This window comes from Strix aluco, chromosome 1, assembly GCF_031877795.1.
Source record: "Strix aluco isolate bStrAlu1 chromosome 1, bStrAlu1.hap1, whole genome shotgun sequence".
Taxonomy (NCBI): Eukaryota; Metazoa; Chordata; class Aves; order Strigiformes; family Strigidae; genus Strix; species Strix aluco.
Window position 1 is genome coordinate 51,393,639 of NC_133931.1, and position 19,367 is coordinate 51,413,005.

The following is a 19,367-nucleotide window of genomic DNA, read 5'->3' on the forward strand; positions in this document are numbered from 1 at the left end:
ATATTTCAGAAAAAATACAATGAATTTAGAAGAATGGGTCCTGCAGCATGCTCTTATTTCTTGTTCTATTTCAACAGCTCTAAAAATCAAGCACTGCTCAGGAATGACAGCTGTTCCTTGTCACCTTTCTGATGAAACCTCAGAAGCAGTTCTGTAGAATATTAATCCCAAATAATTTAACAGTACTATACACATTATTAATCCTATCTTTCATAGCTGTTAAAGCCAAATACTTGAAGGAATTTATTAAAAAAAGTACATCAGCGTCAGGGATTTGATCTAGACTAGGAAACAAAAATGCTAGTGGCAGCTGAAGAGAAGGGCTAGGCTTCCCTGCTACCATCAGAGCTATGTCTTTCTTGGTCACACTGCCCTGGTCACATAAAGAGGCCACAAGTGGGAGTGGACTACATTTATACCTGTCCATACACGTATCAAAAGATGGAAAGAGACCTTGTAGAAAGTCTGAAGAATTAGTGCTACTTGGCTTTGCAAGGTCAAAAGCAGCAATCAAAAGCACTTATCTCCTGAGATTTAACTTTCTTCTCCCGAACCCTGATATTACCTTAACGTCTTCCAACAGAACTCCATTATCTCTGTTTAAGTTTTCAGCCTGCTTGATTTGTCCCGTCGCCTCATTCAGAGCTTCACGGAGGTCAGTGATTTTGGATTCATATTCATTCAATGAATCCCTCACAATTTTGATAAGCCCATGATTTTCTTGGTGGTACTTTTGTAGTTCATTCTTAATACGTGCCAGTACTGCAGTATCAGGACCAGAAAGAAAAGTTTTATTCAGAAAAGAAGGGAACCAGAAAAAACTTCCTTCAAAAGGGCTTGACATTTAGGATTAGAAAGCTGTGGTTGTGTGAAACACTGCACATTCTTTGCAGCACTAGTTCCAGTGTTACTATAGCAGAGATGCTATTCAGCATCTCACTGGATCAACTCTGCTCAAAAGTTTGCTGCTGCAGATACAGAGCACAGGTAAACATTTATTTGGCTATTTCAATATTAAGTAAGGATGAAGATGATCTGCAAAGACTGAATAGTGTTCTCTTTTTATATGCAACTAACACAATTTCATCAATTTCATCTACAATGTAGACATCTACATTTGTGCTAGTCATCAAAGCTTCCTCTGTAATCAATGGAGAGATATGGGCACATTTAATCTCAAAGAAGGTAGAAACATAAAAGAGGTCAAATGATTCACACTCTTAAGAGTGCCCATTTCACTGCCTACAAGACAGGATACGGAAGAGTTACTCAGAGGTACGTATCAAAGTCCAAAGTTAGGGGAAATTACTATCACTCGAAAGGTCTTTCACTTTTCTCAGCTATGCCCCTGGTTAGGAGATAAGCCTGTGACTTTGCTGTTCTTGCTGTCTCTGATGTCCAGAATCAGTTTTCTGAATGTCTCAGTCAAACACATGCAGAGAACATAAAAGGGAGTACAACTAGTGCAACTAAAACTTCTGAACTTCCTTATCCTTGTATGTTCTGGCCCTTGGACTACTCCAATAGCTTCTTAAAATCTGTTCTTAAATTACATGTGTAATTCTTCTAAAATAGCTGCATGTGCCATAGCCTATATATTACAATACACAGAAACGTTGCATAAGTATATTATGATTGGCTACGCCTTTATTTTACCGAGATTCATCTTGTTATTAAAGAAGGATCTACTGGGTTTTCTTCCCCAGTTCAACCAGGTTTCTTCCATAACAAACTAAAAATGCCTTTAAATCCCTTCCAGAACTACTACTTCTGTGCTGACTAATGATCATGGCAGATCCCAGGGATACACTGCAAAATCCCCATCCCTGCACTCCATCCAAAACAATCCATAATGCTTCAGATTTAAGATTGATCTTTCTAGACAGTAAGAAGCTGAGAGAACAAGCCCTTACGCAGCTGAGCTTCTGTTCTCTCCTTCTCCGCTTCTGCTTGAAGGTGGCCAAAGTTGCGGTTTCGCATCTCCGTCATCATGCGTTGAGCTTCAGCCAGTTCTTTGGCAGCATCTCCCAAGGGCAAGTTGTTACCTTCTGCATTTGTACCAGCTACTTGTTCCAAGAGCACTAAAAAAAAAGTATTGTCAAAGCCAAAGAGGATGCGCTTAAGCTTATGGAAAAGACACAAATGACAGGGTTGGTCTCTTTTCTAAAAAAGACCTGCCTATTCATAAATTTCTTAATTAAGTAGATCCATTTTGCATTAACTGTATTAAGCTGAAAAGTATCCCATGTCACATGACCAGAGCTAGTAAGATGTCATCAGGCTTGAAATCTGTCCCAAATGACCAAGTTCCCAGGAATAATTTTAAACTTCTAATTTAAGAGCCTATGATAGCAACCCAGACTAAAGTCAGGATAGACAATTCATTGCTCTACATGTCCCTGTGGTAAAGCCTCTCTTTCCCTATTCAGTACACAGGGAAGGTAGGCTCCTAAACTAACATAATACATTAGATTTCTAATAGGAAGAGTGAATTCCACAGCTATGTCTAAATTCTGATTTATGAAGTTGTTTTCTAAGAAAACCTATCATGCTTAATTAAGAATATTGTAAATACACTGAACAGATTCCATAAAACAAAACAGGTTATGGAGTTAGAAACTATTTTTTACCTTCTATATTGTTGACAACTATTTGTATTCGTGAAACCAAATCCTTTCCTTTCTGATGAGTTTGGCCAAAATTATTAAATAATATCTCAGCTGTTTTGTAGTTCATTTCAGCCTAGTAAGGAAAAAAAAATTATTAGATTAAAAATATCTGGATACATCATGCTAATATGTAGTCAAGAGATGTGTGCTTTTAAATTGATTTGGTAAGTCACCTTTTCCTGGAGAGCATTTACATCACGATTTAGGTTAATGAATTCTGTTTCCAGCTCATCTACCTTTGAACCCTGATTATGGACAACAGAACGGTAATTGTTCAGTAAGACCTGAAAAGAAAGAAAAAAAAATCCAATAAGCCACCCATACACAGGAGACAAAAAAGCAAAAATGCACTAGGTTAGATCTTTACCCAAGGTAAATAAAAGCAGCATTACTGACATGAAGACTGACCAACTGCTGCCCAAAACCTAGGCTTTTTTATCTGCGAGTATAGCAACTGCCATGTCAACCAAATAAATTCTTTTTAGGATGAATTTTGGTATTGGCAGTTGGAAAGTTGGGGTTTTTTGGTAATGCAGAGACATGAAGTGCTGGAAAAAGACAGAGCTATACAGAAACCTCAGAGATATAGCTTTCAAGGCAAGCAGGCCTCAGAAAAAGCAGAGATACTGATTCTCTTTCAGAGCATAACATGGAAACAACAGCTGTCTTCTAACAAGTGAAGCCCAGTGCTGTCAGCATCTGGTATTTGAAATCAGAAGTTGATGTATGTTTCCTTGCAAGCTGACAAAAAGACGGCATAAGTTCCTAGGTTCGGCTGTTAGCTACTTAATCTGAAATCCACTTTTCTGTTCATGTGTGCCTACCTTTAAGTCTTTGATGCGTGTTTCCAGATGCCTCATCTGCTCCAGTGTGTGGGTATTCGCATGGACATTTTGCAGCTGAGACTTAATCAGCTGAAGCTCATCACCTATTGTGCTCAAATCCTTCAGCAGTGTAATTACACAGCTATCACAAGCTGGAGGGAGCATGAGCAAAGGAAAACAATAGATATTATTGATACTTGGTGCAGAGAACATTTCACTGAGTTCATTAATAAATGAGATGCAATGTAAAGACTTTGATGCTTGTCACCTGATGCCACCTGAAGAACAAAGGCAACAACAAAGCCCACACTATTAAGGAGAGTGACCAAAGCCAGAAATAAGGACGAGGCCCCATTTACATCTGGCTAGCTGACCACCTCTTTTATAATTTTTCCAAGTGTTTGGTTGAATGTTTACTTTTAAAAGATTCATTACAGGACATCCCCAGTCCTTTTTAAATTCTGCCACCCTTAAAAGGGTCATCAGTATGCACCTGAAGCCAGCAGAAGACAATCTAAGTGCCGTTCTATTTTATTACTTACGGTCACAATCTTCATTGGGATCCACATCTTTTGGTTCATTATTGAAACACTCTGAAATCACAAGACTGTCATCAGTAACCAAAGTTTTCTTACGGAAATACTACTATTGTATTTTTGCCCTCACTTTTCATGGTTGGCAGCCATTAAAACACGGTGCCGCCCTTTCATAAATCCATACCCACTGCGCACGAGCTGAAATACCCAGAAGGCTTGAGCATGCCAAAACATTCAGCTCCCACTTATGCCTTGCTGAGAACAATGTCTTTTTCATCCCTGAAAGGAAACTGACTGTAACCCCCCCCAATATCTGCTGCTTGGGTAGCAGCAGGAGGCTCTCTCACATCAAGTGTGCTGAATGTATTGCTAGAATTTGCCTAGAATAACACCACCAGGATTGGAGCCAAGACTATATTGTTAAAGCATTTCACCCAGGACATATGTTCAAACTCCTTCATCTAATTTAGTGTCCATATTCAAACCCAGACTCTGATTCCCCAAAGGATGTCTTACCCACAAGGAACTGAGAAATGTTTATATTCTTCCTTCATACCTGTCACAGCTTGAAAGATTAAGGGATTAATCAAGCTTGAGAGAAATCCAGTGTGTACATGGAAGGAAGCACTGTATGTAACCCAAGGCATGGAGCTTGGACCACAGATACAGGTGGTACCTAACAAACATTGCCCTCAGACTTTTCAACAAACTAGCACAAGTGACTGTCTCTCCAGTGTGCTGTTTTGTTTTGTTTGTTTGTTTTACAAACCCCATTATAAGAAGCTTAACACTCTCCAGGTGCATGTGGGATTGTAACATCCTGGGATCCTAACTTCTAGAAGGCAGGAGAGGAACTGGGTCCTAAAAGTGCCATCATATAGGACAGGAATCTCCCTGTCTTGATGCCCAAGTTCCTTTTACAGGCTTGGTCCTGCTGCCAAACTCTTATCTCCTCTTGAAAATGAAAAGGGCTGTGTGTGTCTTTTACTCTGAAGGCAAAGGATGCACTCAGGGTATAGGCTGCTGCTGTCAAGAGTCAACAACAGCTTGCAACTGTGAGAGGTTACAGTGATAAAATTGGACCTGAACTTTAACAGCAGCATGAAACAGCCTGGAACAAACAGCCTAGCTGTGCCACTTCCTTTGGCACTTGCACATTAAGTCATCAGGAAGTTAAATGGGATTGGTAGTGAGCGCTGCTGCCAAAAGGAGACAAGTCACAAAGAATATATTTGTAAGAGAATGAAGGAAATTATTCCAAAATTCAAATATCCATGCAGTTCTGCTGTTGTGTAATTCAGCTAACACCAGACACATTTCAGCTGTCACTGCGAAGTACCAATTAAATAAAACTATTATTACAGCTTGTGCACAAACAACATCAGCCAAGAAAATGTGAAATGAAAAGGTCTGGCCAAGTGCCGAACATCACGCACAAGAAACCTGCTAGAACATGCTGTGCTGAGGATCACAGAGGGTTTTATTCCTAATGCAGAGAAAGAGATGGCTGATCAGAATATATAGTTGGAGACAAACTGAAAACAAACTGGCTTGTTGAATTTTGCCCTACGGATTAGTTTGTCCTAGCAAACTCTTGCTTCAAGAACAAAGAATGACAAAACATCAAACACTGCTTGGATCTGTTCCACACAAAGTATAAATATAATAAAGATGTATTACTTCAATGATGAAATATGAAATGAGAACTAGCTACTGAAATATTGCACCAGCTGCCAACAACAGTTCACATCACTTGCTGGTTTTCTAATTTCTGTGACCAAGGAAAGATAAGGTGATCCTTGGCAGTCATTCGAACGCAGTATGAAGAGCAGTGCAGAAAAATTAAGAGCATGGAAATATTAGGAGTTATTAGGTTGACACTTCACTAACATCTGAGGAGCAGAAGCTGCCTACAGGGAAAGAAAAGTGGAATGTTATTGGAGAACGCAAATATGAGAGACTCAAGGTCCTTTTCAGGAGCAGGGGCCTATGCGTTTCTGAACAGAAATGAGTATCCCAAGGGACTGAAGTGAATAGAGGTAAAGACAGTCTGAGGAGTGTAGGCTCAGGTCCTTTACTTTAGAATTATAATAGCAAACATATACCAGTGGTGTAATATTCTTGTAAGTGCTTACTAGTAGTGCAGTACATGTGTGACTGATACTGGGAAAATCATGGATGTCTTAGGTGGCAAAATGGTGTATAGCACTATTTATAAAACAGTCTTCTGAGTCAGGTCCTAACTTCCACTGTAAACACAGTTAGCTTGGACACCTAAGATGGCAGTGCCCGATGCAAACTCTGAAGATGTCACTGATCTGTCCCAAATACATTTTAAAAATGCATATTTAGACTGCTCAGTTTCATAAGCCCATAACACAGACTGGCAAGATACAACTTAACCATGTCAGAAGAGGAACCATGGCACATTTAAAAACATACCCGTGATACAGAAAAACAAAATAAAATTTGCAGTATTTATGAGGGGAATTACATGACAAAATGGTTTACAAGGGTGAACTCAATTACTCAGGACAGCCCTTGTATTACCATGGTGTTATGTTTTAGGAAATCTTACTTTTTGATAAAAATGATCTGCATTTCTTTAGTCCACATCTTTCCTTCAGTTCAACTGATCTAAGTACCTGCCTCCTCTGTTTCCCAGAGAGAAAACAACATTCCCTTCCATGTTCATAGGCCCTCACGTACCTCCAGTCAGGTGGTCACAGCTAGCCAGCTGTCCATTATTATTACAATTACATTTCTGACAGTAGCCTCCATATTTTTGTGGATTTCCAAAATATCCTGGAGCACAGCTAGATAAAAAGATACAAATATTTTTTATTAAATATTTGAAGTTACTTTAGTGAAATATACTTTCCCTTGACAAAAAAATCCAGTTATTCTCTTGAAGAAACTTCCAAGAACTTTTTATTTCATTTCTTGACTTAGACAAAAAGGGTATATTTTTGGTTTACAGTATCCTCTGCACTATGCTAAAAATATCTTTCCAAGTACTGCAGAAATCTTTCTAAAAATAAAAGAACTCCCACAATGCTTGTACAGGAATAATGCACTTAACCTGAAAAAATACAATGTACACAGACACATACATACATAGAGAATTTGACACGGCTTAACCCAGAAAACCACACCATTCTGGACTGTGATCCCACCAGAAAACACATATTAAGGAGGATCATACTGCAAGCACATGTTGAGATTTCAAACAGCAATGGCACTGAATGACATTATCACCCTTCTGCTGGGTGATACCTCCTCTTGACATCTGCCAGCAAAGCAGCCTGTGTGAGTGATCTCTAAATATTTTATAGGTAAAATATATTGTTCAGACTGGCTCGATAATATTCCTAGAAGTCACTCTGTTGTAAGATCTATAGGGGTGGCAATGCGTGATCAAAGGGCCACGATGAACAGCTGAGGTACAGCTAGATCTGGAAGAGAAAACCTGTCTAAAACCTGCATCTTAGAGGTATAGGTAACAGTCTTCAAGCACAAGACAATGTGCTACTGGAGGTACTGTCTTCAGGTGAGACATCATGACTTACTGGCCTCAAGTTTCCAAGCCAGACACCACCACTCCATTATGCTTAAATTCCCTCTGGATCTGAAACGTAAGTAAAATTCCATACTATGCATATGCATACATCCATTTACTACCCAATACAGACATACCTCCTTTTATGGTGCCTCTTAAAAACCTTGGTCTTGAGAAACAAGTCACTTACCGTTCACAACGAACTCCAGTATAGCCTTCTTTGCAGAGACACTGAATTTCATCACCATTTGCCACACAGCCAGTTGCAAATCTTTGCGAAGAAGCAAAATTATTATTGTGAGCACATCATCAAACAGGTTTTACACTCGAGAGGCTAAGTTCAGTTAAATGACTTTCAGATTAAAAGTTTTTTATACCACCAAATTACTTCTCAGCTAATTTAATTGCCTCTAGATAAATTTCTGTGACTAATTATTTGAAGTTTTATATTTTTCCTCTAAATTCTTTCTTTAGACAAAAAAATAATAATTTCTTGACCCTCTGGACTGAGTATAATAGTTCATTACCCAAAGGAATGCCTAAAATAAACCTTACTAGTGATGTTCTAAAATAAAGCAAGTCTGGGTACCTATTTTATCTTACTAGGCAAGAATCAACAGCCTGTGCTAGACAACATTTCCTCCTGTTTGGATAGCACTTTTTTTTTCTTTTTTATGGATGGAAACATTAGAGGATATTTTTATGTAGCTAATATTGTTTGGGTTTTGTTTGCTTTGTTTTGTTTTTTTAATCAAGGCAGAGTAGAGTTGTGCACCATTTTGGGGAGCCCTAGAGTATATCTGGTTAACACAACAAACACTTTTGTCTGCTCTTTCTAGCAGACTCATCTAGATTCAAATTTCCCTGGGAGGAAAATCATTTTTAGGCTGATGTTTGGGAAGGAGAAGGCAGGAGGTGAAGCAGGGATAGGCCATGTTTACTATTTCCATTTTTAAATCTAAGAGCAGTTGGATAAAGTAAGTCTGTGTATCAAAGACAGATGTCTGCATTAAGAATTACATATAACTTGACTAGGTGGAAAACTGTCAACTCCAATAATGCCAGCTGGGGTGCATTTTCTATGTTAGGAATGGTATTTACCACCCTAATGTGCAGCTATGAAACTGCACAGGTTTATGGTGTCCCTAGGTATTTCATCACTCTTAAAGCAAAAGATGACTAAAAATATGTTCAGTCAGCCTCAGGCAAGCACCTGCAGAAGAGGCCAATGCTGTCAGAAACAGATCTATCAGAGAGTTCTCTGATAAGTGAAAAACCTGTCTGTTGTCTGCTAGTGTAAATCTCTAACTTAAGGCTACTTGGTGTTTGTTAACGCACCTGGCAAATACTATGTGGTGCCTTTAGCAATTTATAGCTTGTTTTTTAAAAAAATATTTGTTTTTATTCAACACATTTCACATTTAAAAACTGACCAACGATGACAATGTGGCTAAACATACCATGCGTTTAAAATGCAATTTACTGCCCTATTTTAAAAGCCTGGCAACCCTATTAGATCCAAGGAAATTTAATTTTTTCTAGCTCAGTATGTTTGTACTTCAGATGGAGCTTCCACCTGAAGAGCAACATACTCTTTCAGAAATCTAGATCCATGCTTAAGAGTTTTTATATTATTTTTGCATCAGAAAATTACTAAATTTTCTGAATTCATATAAAAGGCTTGTTCGATTGTTGTCAGTTATCTCCTAGCCAGAGTAATGGTGTCAAATATGAGACTAAAGATAACTTACATCTTGCATTTCAGTAAACAAGAAAGATTCTGGATATGCCCAATAAGGCAAGAGACTTCCATCTTGTATTTCTCACTACGAAGGAGTTACTGGTGATTTTGTACATGAGCCCATTACAACTGTCTGGGGCTCCCCCAGGTGATGAGCAGTGTGCCTTTCTGGTTCAGGAACAGAGTGAAAATTGGATACTCAACTTATTAAAAAAGGTAATGCCATGAGACAGAGCACCAACTTAGTGCTGGTCTAACATGCCTCAAATAGGTCTGATGCTCCACCATGTTGGGCAATATGAGAATACAGAAAAAGATCATTATCCTCCTACGGTAGCAGGGTTTTGGTTTGGGTGGGTTTTTTTTTTTTTTTTTCTTATTTTCTTTTCCACCTCCTCTTTACCCTCTGTTTGACTACCCATGACCTTTTACTGTACCTGTTTGTATAAGGGCAAGGACACACCCGACAGGAACCTTGAGTGGCATCTCCAAAATAGCCATCTTTACAGCGCTCACATTTCTCCCCAGCAGTATTATACTGGCAGTTCTTATAAAGGAAACAAGCAAGACAGTTAACAGTGATTTACCACTCAATGTGGTTTTATTATTATTTAAAAACAATTATAGCCAATCTACTCAGAAGATATGTTCTTTCCCTTCCACATAATCAAGCATTTACTGCCGAACTGCCTTCACGACGAGGATAGATTGATTCTAGTCATTCTCTAATTGTAGAAAGCACAATTTGCTCACTATTGTGGAAAAGCAACAAAATAAGCAGAACTAAACATATTTTTAAAGGAATTCAGTCAGATGCGTAGTTTGTCAAAGAACATTCCATTAATGCACTCTCTATGCCTTGATATTTCAATTAAAACCCACTATGTTTAAATGGAACTTTAAATTTTGCATTTTAACACTAATTAGAAGGCAGATATAATTTAAAAGCATGCAATTAATTGAGTCCAAGTACATTCTTAAAAAAAATGCCATGAAATTAATATTAAAAGTATTTACTGTAGTAGATTCAGATCAGAACTGAATTTCATGTACTTTCTCCAGCATATACGTAATTTGTATTTATCTGGGGTAACTGGAATAAATAATAAACAGCAAAGGCTGGGAAAACAACTGAAACTGATACAACTGAGCCACTTATTCCATGGCAAAATTGTTGGGACTTACATCTTATTTTAGAAACATTCTTATTCCTAGTGCTAATTGTCACACACATTCGGTTGGACTTGATGATCTTAAAGGCCTTTTCCAACCTAAATCATTCTATGATTCTACATTTATACATTATGGGGAGAGGATGAGCAATTTGCTTTTGCATTACCTAAAATGATGCTAACTTAAAATCGAAGTTGTTCAAATACATTTTTGAGCAGCCATAAAAATTCCATGTGATCAACACTCAAGAGGCATTAAAGCTCCCAAGTTTTAACACTGTTTTCTTCAATGTGCAACAGACTGATCCAGTGTCCCACAGAGCTGAGGGTGTACTAATAAAATGGAAGATGGAAAAAGAAAGTGGGATATTGGCTGGAAGCAGTCAGCAAGCAGACTGCACTCCCATTTCATGGATTTAGATGACTTAGGGCTATGGTTGAAGGCCCTGCTACCATGTTTTGCAGCAGAGGAGCATTTTCCCCTACAAATGAGAAACAGTTCTGTCCCTCCCATCTCCTCTTACACTCCAGTCTCCTCTGCGTTTCTTCACACCCAGATTCCCTCAACCACATCAACAACCCTTCCCCCGACTCTGCATGTAGTAACCCCTAATTTGTTTTCATCTTGGTTAAGGAACTAAATTTGTGGCTCACGTGTGAAAGCTTCTGGGAAAGAACAGGAAAAGCTCCAGTTCACAAACAGACCATTTAACTAGGGGAAGTTAAAGTAATATAAAGACACTATGTTTGTAATAGGAACCATTTTAAAATGCAGCCTCTGTAAAAGCTGGTTCCTGCAAAAAGCTCATGAAAAATTCAGACTGTTTCTGAATAAGTACTGTAAATTTTGATAATCCTGGGGAATAAATTAAACTGCAAAAAATTTAAAAGAGAGGTATTTAAAAATATTTGTATTGGTTTCATCTTGGAGCAACCTCCCCCCCAATTTGTCTCCTGGCTTTTGTTTTGCTCACTCTGCCTATAGAAACTGAAGCAATTCCATAATTGCCAAAGAAAGTTTAAGATATTTCACATATAAGCCACTCTGAATGTACCATGTTGTTCTTTTAAGCTACATGGCATAGAAGGACTGGAGAATATAAACCAGTGCTCTGAAGGCACAGTGGAATGAAGCCAGAGCAGCAACTCCCTCATGGGTCTTTCTTCAAGTTTCACAGGGCTGGAGACACAGCATCTCCAAACCATCAAGTATTGCAGACTCTGAAAGGAAAACTCTCAGCTGACTCCACAGGCACCCATATGGTACAAGGAAGCCCGAGCAGAGTGTGTCAGGGCCACAATAGAAATACCTATGATATAAACGGGGTTACGTGACATGCAACAACATGTCATGGGATGAGCAAGTCTCAGCATCATGTTGCTGCTGAGGGAACCTGCCTTTCAGGAAGAAGGGCAGGGACCACAAGGACACAAAGACTGATTAATGGCAGAGGGCCAGCTTTTCCCTACACAGGAGAACCAGTTCTTTTGTCTCTCCACCTTCTCCTGCACTCCCTTCTCCTCCACTTTCAGCAGTGCAGCACTGCACCCCTCTCCTTCCACCAGCATGCAGTGGGATAGGTATTGTCTGAGCTGGGGAGGATTGCCCTGCTCTCACAGAAGAAAATGTCAGCCTGGGCTTAGCCTCACAAAGCCTTCTCTGAAGGCTATCACTGGAGAGATGCTGGCATGTGAAGGTACTGGGGCCCAGTACTCTGGGTGAGGAGCAGGAAGAAGGAGGCCAAGTGAGCAAGCTTTGCACTTTGGATGCAAAACTTGACTCCACATTGGGAAGCCTCCTTGTCTTCTCTGCACCACTACAGGTCTTTGTCCCATGGCTCCTCTACAGAGAGACAAACTTGCTCCTTATTAGGTGGAGGCTCATGATGAAAATACAGGCCCTCTGGGCTTTCATTTTTCACCATATTATCCTGGATGACTTTGCTTGCCCTAAATTTTGTCCCAGGGCCAAGTGTTGATTTAGCTCTATCTATCTGAAAGTTAATCCAGCTGTGAGAAGGAAGGGATAAAGAGAAACCTAAATCACATACTTCATGAGGTAAAAGTGAAATTTGCATTTTTTTTTCCTTTATAATTTTCATCTGAAGTAAAACTTCCTCATCTTTATAGCTCTGCTGCAGCACTTTCCTGTCACGGCCTGCCCTGCCTCTCCAAAGCAGCCGCCTGTAAGTCATCCCCCAGAATGTGCTGAATTGGTTTATAGTTTCCATTAAGGCAAGAGGGTTGGTTGAGACGAAGTCGGGGGGAATGATATAACGTGCAGGAATGCACCGCGGGCGGAACGGATGCAGCACGAACAAGGAAGAAATAACAGAGAAGGCAGACCATGAAAGATGTTGGCAAGGCTCTTGTTTACACAGTAAGTGAAAAATTAGTGAAAAGGTTTTAAGTGGGAATTTTTCAGAACAAACTGTTCAAAGAAGTGTCACAGATAAAAGCTAGAGAAGCACAGTCGGCCAAATGTCACACTTCCATTGCTATGAGGGCTGATCCCATGAGGCTGCTTTGGGTTTAATAAGGTGTGCCAGGGAGCAAAATTTGTCTTGCTATATCTTCTCTAACAGCTGAAATTTTCTAATTAATTTTTATCCCCTGTATCTCACCTTATTTATTCCAATATTTTTTAATCTATCTAGTTGTAGATTAAGATTAGTGGAGATTTACTGATGCTGATTTATTTTAAATAAGAGATTCTGCAAAGGCTATGCTATGCATGAATGTGGTATCTGTCAGCGTTGGCAAACCCTGGTATATATGTATAAAACTAAGGACTGCAGATGCCAGGATAAGACCCGTATTTATTATAGATGACTGCAAACACACATGTACTAATCTGGTGACTTTTTATACCATGAGCTAACAAAAATTATAGGGGAAAGAAGAAAACAAAAACAAGGACACAAATTATTCTAATCACCCACAGTTACATTAAACGTACAACGTTAAGTGTATGCATTTACGCTCATTAACACTACAAGACATAGAGAATGAGGCGTGCAAGGATTATTTTTAGTTGCTTGGAATTTAACAATACTCTACAGTCCATACTGCAGTAAGGTAAATGTTTTTTTCTTTTTTTTTTCCAATTCATTTCTTGAATGTTAGCAGTTACTTACAATACATTTTCCAGTACCATCCTGACACCTATTTGAATTTCCATTGCAATTGCAGGGGACACAGCGTCCAGTAAATAATCCTTTATTCTCACGATAAAATCCAAGGCCACATTCCTAGACAGTAAGCAGAGGGAAAGAAAAATAGTGAGTGTTGGCAGGTTATGGGAAGTGTATTTTGAAATTGTTTGCCATTTCCAAGGAGCAGTGGAGGTGTACATTTCCTTGCAAGCTCTTCTAAGCCCATATTGTTGCTTAAATTACATTTTAATGCAGTGAATACCAATGAATGGAGCTGAAGAAGTTTCACCTGAACCCTGTGCTCTACACTTTGTGGTAGTGGGGATTTCATCATTTTGACTCTAACCTCTGAACAAAGCACATTTCCTGTGGCTATGTACAAAGGTGTAGAATATGACTTTTAAACCACAGAAAAAGATTTGAATATAGATTCACAATACAGTGTTCTCAAAGAACAACATATGGAAATCTCACATATTATCTAGTGGTTATATGAAATCTTGATATTCATTTAACTATGGTGTATTCCTTGGAAATACTTCTAATGCGATACCTTTTATGTGAATTCATTGTGACTTCTACAGTAAGTCTACCTAGAGCTATACAAAGCCATGCTTAGACAGAGCTAGTGATATAACAAAACATACAGCGGTATAATTTCTACGTACAGGCTTGCCCTGGAGACCAGTGAAGCATGAGAAGAATGTTCAGCTACTAAGGGCACAGGGGCAGGAGCACAGCCTGTCAGATCTGAGTTGGGTTTAAATAGGGAGCTGAATCAGAAGAACATCACGAATAAAGCAAGAGACATGAAGTTTGTTAGCATACACCATGAAGGTAGTAACTAATATGTTAAAACCAGGTTCTTGCTTGGCATGGGCAGGGAAAGCACAGGGGTAGGGAAAGTACAAGAAATTCCTCCTGAGCATGGAGCCTTCCCGTATACAGATCAATTAAAAAATTCATGCCCACCTTCTCTGCTCAGCACCCTCCTAGCACACCAAACACACCAAAAATGACCAGACATTAAGTCTACCCCTTCTATTCACTAGCTCCTTTTCACTAGTAACTAAGCTGGTGTGGTGCAAGGAAGATCAGAGGCTGTATGGAAGCGGGGAGAAAGCTGTGCTCCCCACAAAGCCAACACCTCCCAGGTGCCTGCCTCTGGCAATGTACTTCTGCACTGTACCTATACCTCGCCTCTACCTCACAGTTAGAGGCTGGCCCCAACGACATTCAGTAAAAAACTGACAATTGAACTTTCAAGCCACAGATCTTGTCTCACAGCAACTGCACCACCAAGACTGATGGGACTAACTAATCTGAGGAGCAAAGGGTTTGTAGGACGGTGTCTCAAACCATGTTCCAGTGCTTTGAGGTGTATTTATGCAGGGGCAGGATTAACCAGTGAATTTATCAACCATGCAACTACGAGAGAAAAGATAAATTCACCTCTCCCAAAGCAGATCCCAAAAGGAATATTGTGTTATTGCTGTTTAAACAACATCTGCTAGACGCACTTTTGCCTTCTTTACATGTGGGATAAATGAAAAATAAAAAATACTAATTTCAGCAGCAGCTTTTAATACTGACTTCAGTGTGAGCAAGGACTGAATTTAGAATAGGCACTTGAAATTTTTCAGATAAATTTTTAAAAGGGTGAATATGTTCCTTGAACAACAGGGACCCAATATGCACAGCTTGTGAAGAAAGCAGGGCCTGAAATACATTAAACAGCATGACCAAGTAAAATCCAGGCTCTAATGCATATAAATTTTATTTACAAAAAGTCTCTTTTTGGAGAGCAAAATGGATCGCTCATTTTAAAAATACATCCAAACACATTTGGAAAAAATCTATGCAGCTTTTTGGTTTTTTATTTATGCTGTCTTTAAAACAACACATTTGGAGTACAGATTTGGGCACTTTGTTTTTGAAGCAGCATTTGTGAGACTAAGAAATTGATTCCACACAAATATAAAGCTCCAGGCACTTTTAAGTGTTCAGGAGTTCAGGCTGATTGTTTTCAAGTAAACAGCAATTTAAAAGAAACTCCTCACACACACTTTTGTTAGCAAAGTACTTTGAGACATAAGAAGATGAGCATTCTTATTACTTTTATGTGAAGTAATATTTAAGTTGTTATCAAATTAGTTCATTTAAAAACAAAGAGAAAGAAGGAAGCAAGCGAGGAAGGGAAAATGAACAAATTACCTGTCTCGGGTAAAAATCCCTTTGAACTTGTTGCAGCTGACTCCCCTCCTGAAGGTGAGGATACCATAGCCTCTGTTGCATATCTTGTGCTAAACAATGCCCCAGGGCTACTAACATGACAATCAGCCATCCTACATTCCCTGGCCTCTGCGCTTGGACCATCATTTTACTTTAGCTCCACTGCAAACATATGCTGCTATCCTTTCAGTGCTCGTCTGTTCACTTATACTCTCTGTTCTTCTCCAGCTTCTGACTCAGATTAATGAGGCTCTGTGCTGTGATGGGCCCCACCTTTAAACTTTATACGTGAGTCAAGTTGTACAGCACACATTACTGTTCCTGAGGTTAACAAGTAACCCTGCAGTTCCTGTAGCTCAATATATACCTAAATTGGGGTGTGGCAGGCATCACCTCCTCCCCACCTAAGGCAGCCAGACAGAGCTAGGTGATTAGAACAGTAAATCACTGCCTGAGTAATGCTGCATAAACATACAGGGCGTACGAACTACCCAGGCAAGTGTCTTGATCACTTCCTTTGGCTACATATTTCCACCAGGTTATATAAAAAAACCCAACAGCTTAGTTTATCAAGGCAGTATGTTGAAAGCAGTGGGATGGCAGTAGGAATTTCAGTCAATGCTCATCAACTTGTATGTGGCACAGAACATCAGACGTGTGAAAAAACAAGTTTCTAGAAATATTTCCAGAATGGTATTTGACAGATGATGAACAGCTGCCCTGAGCAGTGGATGCATGCATGAGACATAAGCTAGCCATAAATGTTGTTTTATTCAGTCAGCAGCTGCTCCGGTCTAGATATTATTCTTTCATTCTCATTTCAAAAACATTTGCAAGATTAGTCCAGCAATTGCTGCTTTATAGTAACCCTCTGAGAGAACAATTCCTCCTATTTTGTGCACTTTGTACCCCGCTTATCTCTCCAGTACTTCATTCTGCTGCCCTGGGTGCTTCCACATGGGAACAGTCAAGCTCTAAGCTAAGCAGAGTGACAACCAGAAGTACAGCTACAGGAACAGTATCAGGGATAGGATATACAACTGCAGCTACGACTTCACCATTCTTCAGGTAACAGTATTACTTTGCAATGGTTACATTATCTTTCATAAAAATATCTCCAAATATTTTTTGCAAGTATGTTAACTTCAACTTTCAAATATTTTCCTATAAAAATAGGAAAGCATCCAGAATTATCTAGGTTCAGGTTACTTCCCTTGAACCCTGTTAAAATAAGGAACACCAGGAATCTTCTCCACTGTGTAGGGTCTCATAGACTTTGACCAAGTCGGTTCTGACCTTCCCTCCATTAAAGTAAGTATTGACTGAGATTATTCAGCCTCTCACAGGGCATCACAGAAGAATCCCTCATTACAGTGCCTTATGCATGTAAAATAACATTAACAGCTCCACAAAAGCAATCACAAGTTTAGTTAGAGGAACAGGATAGTTTGCTTAGACAGTGAAAGTATTTGAGCCATTGGAAGTGCACGCACTTACAAGAAGCACGTTTAATTACTTTAATAACTAGCCTGTTCCTCCAACTAAACCAGAATGTATAGCTGTAGGCGAGACAGAAGGTAATGGTACAGTATAGAGGCAAACGCTTCCTACCTGACATGAGTCACCAGCATACTCTGGAGGGCAGGAGCACGTCTCTACGCTGTATGCAATGCTGCCGCTTCCTGTGCTGGTGGCTTCTTCCAGCCCAACCTCACCAAGGGTTAGTCGCTGAGTCTCCGTGAAGTAAAGGCCTCTGATGTGCAAGCCATCTAGTCTAGACAGGATTGTCATCAGTTCTTCTCTGGATACAAGGTTATTGCTGCCGGCATGCCTGAAGTTTCCCTGCACATTAAGGGTACAAAATGAGCACAGCCTGGCTGCTTCTTAAAAGGAGTATCTGCAAAGAAGACAGGATGACAGAAAAAGGGAGAAAAACCCCAGGGAACAGACTTCTATGGTGCCAACTGGTGTGGGGTGAAATAGAGGTCAGGAAAATAAATATAATGAATATAAACACAGGATAGGTGGAAAAAGGAATAATGAGCATAAAAAAGCATGTACCCTTTACCTTGCAAGGTATACATGGCTTTGAAGTATCAAAAAGTGAAGAAGCATATAGGTTCTCCTACAGTTATCCAAATTTCTTTGAGGGATCCCCACCAAACCACAAAAGGGTGGAGGAAAATGGGTTTTTTTTAATGAGTAAGCAAAGTTCTACAAATCTAATCTTTGAGGGCTGCCTTCACGTGCTTTCTTGCTACTAATAGACAAAGCATTACTGAAAATGGAATCTAGCGTGAAGAAACATTATCTTTTTTGCATATACATGAGATGGAAATAACCCAGTTTGACCTTCTGAGCACAGATTTAAGGTAGGTGCTAACTGCACCTAAGTGTTGGACACCCATTCTAAACTAGGTACCCAGACACCAAGGAAAACAGGTAACAGTCCATTCCATCCCTATTAAGTACAGTCTGGGGCTGTGATGTGATGAATCATCTTCCATTGATGACTGATTCGGTATTACCCCACTGGCCCTGGAAGGAGTGCCAAGGGCTAGATTGGACAAGATGCCTAACGTAGAGGTGATAGAATTAGGTGGTGTGAGCTCAAACCTAGATTCACTGTGGTGGTAAAGAGAGAAAAAATGTTTGTATTTAAGGTCTACAGTATTTGTTTATATTTATTAACATTATCAAGTATTCGGCATTTCTGCACATACTGTCTGCATATTTTTATGTATCACCAGAAAGAAAAGGGAAGGCCATTCCATTTTCGTTTCTTACCTCAACTAGCTGTACACGGCCATAATATTGACGATCTGGCAGGGGGTTGCTGGGATCCATATAAACAACTTTCATTTGCTGGCCCTATGCGAGAATGAGGATATAACATTGTCTTTCCACTAGTTTTTGTGGTAAAGCGTTCAGATGCAATAAAATTTAGTGAAGCACATTAATTCTGTTTTGTGGAGGATAAAAACTAAGTAATACTAGAAAAACTGTATGTCATTTTGTCAGCGAAGTGGTATAGCAAGCATTGTGTTCCAGTGTCAGCAGGGTTTTCACTGCTTTTGCCTATTAACAACCTTGCTTTCAAATAAAACACCAAGAGGATTAAATTAATGGTAGTCAATTTTCACAGGAACTGGTTATTACTCTTGAGTAAAAACCTTTTTGCATTTTCAAACACTATCCTTTGCTGCCCCACCTTCATGTTAGAAAAGGAGCTGCCTCCTGATATCATTGTTAGAGCTTGCTTTAGACATTTGTGGTTGGCATGAGGAGTGGAGTAAGACCAATATTGGACTGAGGAACACTCTTTGACCTGACATCCTGGTGCGCAAACAACTTTGGATACTACTGTAGTACTTCACGAGGCATGTTTCCCAATGAGAACTCTAGAACACTGAATTAATATTTCTGATGAAGAAACAAGACCACCCTCTTGGGAGTTTCAACAAACAGTAAAAGATTCC

General features: G+C 39.4%; 1 protein-coding gene across 1 annotated transcript in view; it reads right to left on the reverse strand.

The window, feature by feature from the left end:
• Window positions 1-19,367, reverse strand: part of LAMA3 (laminin subunit alpha 3) — a 119,109-nt gene that overhangs the window by 23,495 nt on the left and 76,247 nt on the right. Inside the window, exons 38-49 of the mRNA XM_074820700.1 lie at window positions 18,676-18,759; window positions 17,500-17,730; window positions 13,639-13,752; window positions 9,767-9,876; window positions 7,779-7,859; window positions 6,739-6,845; window positions 4,036-4,086; window positions 3,494-3,645; window positions 2,843-2,953; window positions 2,631-2,742; window positions 1,914-2,081; window positions 566-762 (exon numbers count right to left, since the gene is read on the reverse strand). Of these exons, the coding sequence (XP_074676801.1) occupies window positions 566-762; window positions 1,914-2,081; window positions 2,631-2,742; window positions 2,843-2,953; window positions 3,494-3,645; window positions 4,036-4,086; window positions 6,739-6,845; window positions 7,779-7,859; window positions 9,767-9,876; window positions 13,639-13,752; window positions 17,500-17,730; window positions 18,676-18,759 (1,518 nt within the window). The remainder of the gene's footprint in view (window positions 1-565; window positions 763-1,913; window positions 2,082-2,630; window positions 2,743-2,842; window positions 2,954-3,493; window positions 3,646-4,035; window positions 4,087-6,738; window positions 6,846-7,778; window positions 7,860-9,766; window positions 9,877-13,638; window positions 13,753-17,499; window positions 17,731-18,675; window positions 18,760-19,367) is intronic.